The 8,991-nt window shown below is 40.6% G+C and overlaps 1 protein-coding gene across 1 annotated transcript; it reads right to left on the bottom strand.

Annotated features, from left to right (window-relative positions):
- Positions 1-2,127: 2,127 nt before the first annotated feature.
- On the bottom strand, positions 2,128-7,792 carry CHCHD1 (coiled-coil-helix-coiled-coil-helix domain containing 1). The gene is made up of 3 exons (XM_035138629.3): positions 7,631-7,792; positions 5,286-5,404; positions 2,128-2,524 (listed from the first exon to the last, which is right to left on the bottom strand). The coding sequence occupies exons 1-3, from the start codon at positions 7,779-7,781 to the stop codon at positions 2,411-2,413; spliced, it is 384 nt and encodes a 127-aa protein (XP_034994520.1). The 5' UTR covers positions 7,782-7,792; the 3' UTR covers positions 2,128-2,410.
- Between the last annotated feature and the right edge of the window lie 1,199 nt (positions 7,793-8,991).

The following is an 8,991-nucleotide window of genomic DNA, read 5'->3' as shown; positions in this document are numbered from 1 at the left end:
GCGCCACAACCCCAGAGTCGTCCGTGACTGGACCTAACGGTTAGGGGTACCTTTAACTTTACCTGTAGCAAGGGTGGAGAATGTGTGGCCCTCCAGATACAACTCCCATCAACCCCAGCCACATCTGGAGGGCCACCCCTGGAATATACCATGGTGCAAACAGAAATAAGTCTTGCTCTGTTGCCAAGAAGGACCCAGGTGTCATTGTCTGAAAAGTGTCAAAGCCAGATACAAAGTGAACCAACCCAGACCCTGCAAGCATCATCAGAGGTGCTTTTTCATGTGCCCTCATTGAGGAGGGTGGCAACATGAGAACTGGCCTTTTTGCAGTGGCTCCCTGCTTTCTGAAATGCTCTCCCCAGGGAGGGTCACCTGGCATCTTCATTATATATGTGGCCTTTTACAAGTGGGTGTGATCATTTTTAATGCATTTCCCTCCTCTTGGCTTTAATGTATTTTGTGTGTGTGTGTGTGTGTGTGTGGTTTTAAGTCGCTTTGGGTTGTCCTGAGCAGGATAAAGCAACTAACAAATTAAATGAATAAAAACCCTCAGGGTTACCCCAAGTCAGTTGATTCCTATTTATTGTGCATATGGGGTGTCATTTTGGCTACACTTTTGAAAGCAAAGAAATATTGAATCAGAAATAGCATGGCGGGGTGGGGAGGAGGAGAGAGATGGGATATATAAGACTTGAGAGGGCCCTGTCAACCAATTAATGGAAGTTTTCTACTAGATATGACAGGGTTGTAGGAGAGTGGTGAAATTTTTCAAGATTTTGTAAACCAGATGTTATATTTAGAAAAGTCTGAGGTTCTCAGACTGTTTCTTCTTCAGTGTATAATCAGTGGTGAGATGTACCAGGGATCTGGTTTACCTGGCTAGAAGACCTTTTGGCAGATTGTAAAAGTCTAAATATGCAGACTAAAGACAATTGCAGTCAATTAAATACATTGGTAGGATTGCAAAAAGCTTTGCAAGTTAAATTACAAAAATCAGTGTATTTAAGGACTTTTAGAGATGAATTAGGATGTTATAATTTTAAGCAATGGTTAAATAGTGAAAATATAGAAAATAGTTATAATAGTAAGAAAATCATAAGGAAGGGTTGAAGGAAGTCAGGGTTTTAGCCAAAATGTGTAATATAAGAAAGGAAAATGTAATGGAAATTAACAATTATTGTAAAATGAATAAAAATGATTTGGCAAAAATAAATAAAAAATAAACTCTTTGTTTAAAATAAGAACACTAAACAAAAGAATGCCTTAATAAAAACTGTTAATCAGAACTTGTCACTTGCAAGGTCAGATAACTGAATTTAGCATTCTGCAGATTTAGTTTCAAATAAAGGAAAGGTCTATGGAACATGACAAAGAACACATGTAGCAGTTAGTAAAAACAGAAGTCGTATACTCACAAGTCTTTCATCACTACCGCCTAAAATGCAATTAGATTCTTTTTATCAAACTAAAAACAACAACAACACACTCTCTCTAAGTAATCTTTGTTGTTATTATTCAGGAAGGCAGCATGCTGAAATGTGTTGGGTGCAATGCAGCATAAAATTGTTTCACTTCAAGCATATTTTGAGGCTTTACCTTCCCTTTAGTCCCCAGCAAACACAGCACCCTTAAATGCAATACTTTTAGTAACTGAAGTTAAAAGTTTTATTCCACGAGAAGAAGTACTATAGAGAAGTGTAAATCAGGGAGCAGGGAGGTTTTTGCCCCTCACAAGTGAATGGAATCTAGGACGGATTCTAAAAACTGCCAAATTCTATGGACAGAATAGAGAGAACTCAATCCATTCTCACTCCCCTTAAAGTACTCCTGCTTCTCAACTTTTTCCTATCCACCACTGTAAATCAGAGTTAGACTGGGAAGTTTCCATAAGGAAGTTCCCTAGTGGTGAGGCAGGTGTTCTGGGGGTGGCACACAGATGGCACTATAAAAGAGACTCTGAGCGTTATCTTTGCGTGATCCTACGATAATTTAACACTCATAATACTTCCCACCACCACCCATGTCATACTGGGAACTCTTGGCTGCAAGGGTCATGCTTATGGGATGCTGCTGTTTAGCAGTTTTGAGGCCAAAGTTCAGAAAGAAAGTTTGCTCTATAACAGCAGATAGGATTTCACAAAAGATTTTATTTCACTGAAGACTCAAAATTGATGATAATTGAAGAACATTCCAAGCAAAAGTTCTTCTGGTCAAATAACTGCTGTAGCTTCTCTTTGTATCCAAGGAAACTTTAGGTCTTCATCTTCTCTCAACAGTAGTTTTATTCAAAAAAACAGTATGAAATGCAGGAAAGCATTTCCCGTCCATTTCAAAGAGAATGACCAACAAGCAGTGAGTTTCTTCAAATTCCAGTCCTGGTGTCCACAGATACTTGGCGAGGCAATTCTCTTTAATAATTGTGTGTAATATTTGGAAACCTTTTCAGTAATTTGTTGATTTGTTTTGAACCAAGTTTCTCCGACTGGCCCAGAGATTCTGCTCGAAGCTTTCCCTTGCGTTCTGCCTGAAAAGAACACAAACAATTTCCTATGTTTATTAAACTGATGCACAAATCCCAGCAATATTCCCAATGTTGCAAGCATCAACCGCTGGACAATTAGAGAGAGCTGCATTCAGAAGCCAGTGGTAACTCAATTTATTTGAAACAATGAAATGATAAATATTACAGTCAAGGAAGAGGTGCTGAACTTTTACTATCAATTCCTAGGAATAGGAGGACAATATATCCTTTAGATGTTATTTGAATGTACTTGGTCACATTTTGCGTCTAGTCAGTTTCCTGTTGATATGAGTGGCTTGTGCAGCAACAAGGGAGGATCATATTTTTCTAAGAATAAGTGTAACTCACAAAACAGAAGGCTTGGCAAAGTAACTATAGAGTATGTGTATTATATCAAAACACTTGTGATTTGAAGCAATTCGATTGACTAGTTCTTGAACCCTAAGAAAAATACTGGCAGGTACACTATCTATTTTGTGGCCCATGGCCCCCTGGAATCCTCTTCATTCTTGAAGCTTGTTTCCATTGGCACATGGTTACTTGCAATTTATGGTTTAATGACACAGGGGGGTGCACTCAAAAGTCACCCCTGCACAATGGGAATGATTATTACATGCAAGATGGAAACAGAACGTAATTTGTCTCATTATATGTTTTAACAAGGTTGGGATACAGGTCCACTATTATAAGCCTGCAGCCAAATATTCCACAAAGTAAAAAATGCCCTTGTGTAGGTGGTGGCCTACTTTTTTTTAATTGCATCATTGCTTCATAGCAAAGGCAGGAATAAGAATCCTTTACTACCTGTTTAATTTAAGGGAAGGCAATTCTTGCCCTGACGTACAGCTATAACCACGTTTTAAAACAACTTGTCTTGAATGTTTTTTTTTTTTTTAAAAATGACTGTGACTCAGGTGTTGTAGGAAAGAAATCAAGAAGAACTGGTCAATTTCCTGAACATTGTTTACATGAATGTATATTGGTATAGCAGCAATAGCTTTAAGGTTTTTTTTCTCTCTTCCCCCCCTCTCCCTCTCTTTTACAGTCATACAAAATGGCACAAACCCATGCTTATCAACTCAGGAATATGCCCAAACAAATTGAAAAGTACTAACCCCAGGAACTGTGTACAAGATTCTAAATTTACATGCTTAGCCAATATTTTACTGGTCGGATTGGTTGAGAAGTCAAATACTTGATCAATCTCATTTTCAGGCATGGAGTGTACAGCAGAAGCACCCCAGATGTCATTAAGTTATAAACTGGGGAGCACACTGATATTTGTTTATAAAAATAACTCTTACGGGATTTTTACATTTCTATAGCTTACCTGAAACATGCATTCCTTGCTGTTGTCCATTAACACACAAGGCCATATTCCTCTGCTATACAGTGGGGGTTTCTCTCCTTCCAAATTGGATTGTACATAGTACATCGTGTTTAACATATCTATACCCTGATTTTCCTCATAAAAAGCTAACAAAACCAGGCCGTCACTTAAATTTAAAATATAAGTTATTACAAAAAATTAAACCATTGAGAACAACAGTAAAAATACAATGCAGTCGCAGTAATAATTATTCCAAATCCCAATGGGTGGACAGGCTTGTAGGTATTTGTTTCAAAATGGGAATCACACGTATGCAGCCCTGTTAACAATCTGGCTGCAGCATTCTGAACTAACTGTAGTTTCAATGTGATCTTCAAAGGCAGCCCTTTGAAGGGAACAGGACTTTATGTTTGGTGCAGACTGCACCAGCTATTTGAAGGAAAAGTTATTTGCAATTTCTATAACCGATTTTTCCAGCAACCTGAAACTCAAAACTGCCCACGATAAGTCAAGAACCAAAGAAATATAAAACAGAAAAAGTTGCTAATAAAAACAGCTGCTGTTTTTCAGGTATTTTTGATGTTTGGTTGTTTCAATTATATATTTTATTATTTCAATTATATTATATATTTTATTATTGTTTTAGACATTTTTGCTATGAACTACTCTGAAACTTAGCGGGAAGGTAAACGGCGCTTCCGTGTGCTGCTCTGGTTCGCCAGAAGCGGCTTTGTCATGCTGGCCACATGACCTGGAAGCTGTACGCCGGCTCCCTCGGCCAATAATGCGAGATGAGCGCCGCAACCCCAGAATCGGTCACAACTGGACCTAATGGTCAGGGGTCCCTTTACCTTTACTCTGAAACTTGCTTTTAAAAAGCAGGATGAGAACTTAATAAAAAAACCAGATATGAAACCATAGATGCCATAGGAAATAGATGTTTCAAAAATTGCAGAAGCAATTCCATCTGCCACACCGGTATTTAAAAAATATGCAGCCACACAATAGCATATCACCTGATGTAACCAATGCCTTAACCTCATTCGTTTTGTAGTGATTTCATTAGTTTCAATGACACCTGGTATGTGATGGACCTATAATCTCCAAGAATGGGTCCTAATGGCAAGTTCACATATTCAAACTACTCGCATCATTAACCAGCACACCATATCTTTTTAAAGCTGTATTATCTGGGTTGCACCTTTGCATTATACTGTCTTGGGCAAATATGCTTACCATTTGCTAAACCACCACTGTTGCCAGTTTCACACATTCAGGTTAACATTCAGCAGTATGCAATTAAAATGTAAGAACCTGCCTCCCAGGATAATACAAACACAATGACGGAGATTTGTAGTGGTATTACACACTCAAATTATCTATGGAAACTAATTTCCTGCAGCTTGATTAGAGGATAAATTGCGAAATAATTACTTCTGCCTTTGCAGCACAGTTGAAGAATGTCTGGATCTCTTGGGCGCAAGTTACATCACTGAACTCATTCTGCTTCCAACAGGCCATCATTAATGACATCTCTGTGATGCATGTTGCCTCTGTAAAAGAAAGGAAACTGCCATTACTCAGGAGCATTTTATAACAGTGACAACTCTATTGCGTGAATACCATATGAAACACTGAAGACAATAAAAGTAAGTAGATTCTTCACACTGTTTTCTATTGCATCTTTAATCCAATAAAACATGCCTTCATTGGAATTGGGAATTTCACTTCTAGTTATTATTTGAATACAGTCAAACCTCGGATACTGAACGCCTCTGTTTCGGAACATTTTGGCTCATGAACACAGAAAACCCAGAAGTAAATGCTCCGGTTATCAAATGTTTTTCGTAAGTTGAATGTCCAACACAGCTTCCGCTGAGTGCTGGAAGCTCCTGCAAGCAATCGGAAGCCGCATCTCGGTTGTCGAACATAAGTATTGGCAAAAACTGTATTTTAAACCATGGCCATATGAAATATTTGAAAGGCTAACAAATGTAATATAACGTACCGGTAAGTTTTTAAGGATTACGTTTCACTTTTTGTAATTAAAAGGCAAGGTTCTCAGAAGCCTGTACCAGTTCTTGGATTGTCTATGAAATTTTATGCAGACAGAATTGAAGAAAATAAAGAGCCTTGATCACAAGGTAACAACCCATTTTTTCATGCCAACCAGAAAGAATATTTCCTACATACAACACATGGTTTTCTCCCTTACTTTACTTTTATAAATACTGAGGGAACAATTAGCATGCTTTACAGTGTTCCAGTTGTGGAATTTATTCCCTCTGGCCATTTGCCACAGACAAAGTCTGCTAGCCTTCAGAGCACTATAAAGCAAAATGATTCAACCAAACATTCATATTCAGCTGAATGTAGGCATACATCCGAGAACAGTGAGATTGAAATGCAGCCAATGAAATAAACGTCAGTACTGTGAAGGGATAGCCCAGACAGTAGAGCCTGAGGCTCTTAATCTCTCCAGAATCATGGGTTCAAGCCCCAGGTTGGGGCAAAAGTTCTAGATGACCTATGGGACCTCTTCCAACTCCCTACAACATAGGTCGGCAACGTCCGCCCATGGGCCGGATGCGGACCACGGACCACCAGTGAACCGAGCTGCCCGCTCGGCAAGTCCCCCCCGTATGTGGCGGGGTGACTCACCGAGTGACGCCAGAAATTGCGTCTGCACTGCCGCAGAAGCAATTTCTGGCACTGGGGACATTTTGGACATGGGCACCGCAGCGCCGGAAATCGCTTCTGTGCATGTCCAGACACGCAGAAGCGAATTCCGGAGCCCCGGATATGGACAGCGTGGGCGCCGGAAATCGCTTCTGCGCATGTGAGGTGCATGTCCGGCCCATGGACAATTGTCCGTGGGAATGATCCGGCCCATGGCTGGAAAACATTGCCAATGCCTGCCCTACAACTCTAGGCTTCATATCCAGAACAGCAGATAACCTGGAATTAAAGTATATGGCCAAACCAGGTTGGTTTAGCCATGGCGGGATCCTCTGCGCATGGAGTGGAGCAGGATGCAGTCCCGAGTTGGGAGTCTAGGGTTGCCACCTTTGTTCTGGCAAAATACAGGGCACGGCTGGTGGGGTGCGATTTTTATCCCCCCCCCCCGAGTCATCCATTACAATCTACTGCAGCCTAATAGGATGGCCCCTCTGGAATTTCTCTCTCTCTCTCACTCACTCACACACATACACACACATGAATTTGCAAATCTGTCTGCGCTTGGCTATGCAGAGCTCAAATACATGACCTTTCTTTTTCTTTTTTTAAATTTTATTCATGCTTTTCAGGTTTATACATTTCACTGATTTTTCAAATCATTTCAACATTTCAAAACTTGACTTCCTTCCCCCTCTTTCTGCAGTTCCTTAAATTTATTTTCAATGTCTTCTGCATATCCAAATTAACTTAATCTGCTCATTTATTCATCTGCTTTAAATATATACTCTTATACAACTGCAGGTTATTACAACAATCCTACTAACGTTCTTGTCTGTTTACAATTTATCTGTAAATATTCAATGAAATACATGACCTTTCACACATCCTTTCAAACACGTGTTTGTAACCGCGTCCATGGGTCCTTTACCTCTCTTTTTTTTACCTATTTGGAGAGGGTCCTTAACTTAGCAGAAAGAGAGAGAAGACCTGAAATACAGGACAAAACTGTAGTACAGTATCAATATAGAACGTAGGATTTTACACTGGAATACGAGACAGGAGAGAGGACAACCCTAGCTGGGACTGAGGAGGAAACCCACCTCCGAGGCCCAGGCGCCGGTTGGATACCTGGTTGGCCAGCACCAGGGGCCGGTAAGGCCTCATCCGGGGCTGCTTGCCCCGCAGCTTCTTCAGCTCGGCTAGCCGAGCCACCCAAGCCGCGTAGCTTGACGAGGGGGGAGCCGCCGCCATCTTTGCGCTTCTGCGACAGCCAAGGGCCGGCCGGAAAGCAACCCTCGCCGCGTGACCGTCGCGCGAGGCTGTGTAGAGATAGGAAAAGCTGAGAGTCGTGATCTCGCTCACGGGGGTGGGGAGAACGGGGGACTCTCGGGTTACTTTCCACTTTCGTTCTCTCTCTCTCTCTCTCTGAGATGGAACGCGAGAACTCGCGCTAGAAATACGGCAAGACAGCGGGGTAAGTTAACTTACGTCGGGACTTAAGTCTTATGGGGAAAATGCGATCCGTTTTATATATATATATATATATATATATATATATATATATATATATACACACACACACACACACACACACACACACATACATACATACATACTGTGGTTGTGATGGGAATAACTTTAATTTTAAATATTAAAATATTAAAAATAAAATTAAAAATAGTATATATAATATACTATTTTAATTTTATTTTTAATATTTTAATATTAAAATATTGTTTTTGATTGTGTGTGTGTGTGTGTCTCATTTAAAACATTTTAAAAAGATTAAATCCCTTTAAAAACAACAACAACAGCACGGTATGTCAGTATGGTCACCCATCATTCCGCCTCTTTCCCCCCACTGTTCAAGTTGTGAGTGTCGCTAGCTCAGCCAGTAAGAGCATGAGACTTTTAATCTCAGGGTTGTGGGTTCCAGCCCCACATTGGGTCGAAAGATTCTTGTACAGTATTGCAGAGGGTTGGACTAGATGACCGTCATCATATCCCGCTCCGATAGCCTCCCAAGCTCTCCATGACGTGCAGATGCATTGGACAGGCCAATTTGGACTCCAATTATCTGCAAGCATACAGGCAGCTCAAGGACAAAAGGAGAGCCTGCTGGATCAGGCCAACGGCCACTATGTCAGTGCAAATCAAAAGCGCACCAATTCCTGTTCCCTATCAGACCAATCCCAAAAAAATCCCTTTGTTATTCTCCCTTATCCTGCTTGCAGATTAACCTGTCATTTTTAGGTAAGAAAACAACTTATGGCATGATGCAGGATAGGGATCAATGGTATGTGCAGCTTTGAAATGCCCGAAATGCCCATTTCTCCTAAGCTATGCCTATAGTGCTTGGAACTACAAAAGCAAGAATAGTGACATGCTTAGCATGCCTGCTGTAGTCAGAATAAATATCTGCAGACCCACCCTTTTCTCTGCAGTTTCCTTGTGCCTCATG

The sequence above is a fragment of the Zootoca vivipara genome, chromosome 5 (assembly GCF_965207765.1).
Source record: "Zootoca vivipara chromosome 5, rZooViv2.hap1.1, whole genome shotgun sequence".
Taxonomy (NCBI): domain Eukaryota; kingdom Metazoa; phylum Chordata; class Lepidosauria; order Squamata; family Lacertidae; genus Zootoca; species Zootoca vivipara.
Note: the sequence above shows the minus strand (reverse complement) of the source record. Positions and strands in the feature narration are given on the sequence as shown.

Bases quoted from the DNA above. Each gene is read 5' to 3' on its own strand.
- CHCHD1 (XM_035138629.3), bottom strand. From the start codon at position 7,781: ATGGCGGCGGCTCCCCCCTCGTCAAGCTACGCGGCTTGGGTGGCTCGG. The intron at 5,405-7,630 runs GTGGGTTTCCTC...TTTCTTTTACAG, and splicing joins CCGGCGCCTGGGCCTCGGAG to AGGCAACATGCATCACAGAG. The intron at 2,525-5,285 runs GTAATTATTTCG...TGTTCTTTTCAG, and splicing joins ACTGTGCTGCAAAGGCAGAA to GCAGAACGCAAGGGAAAGCT.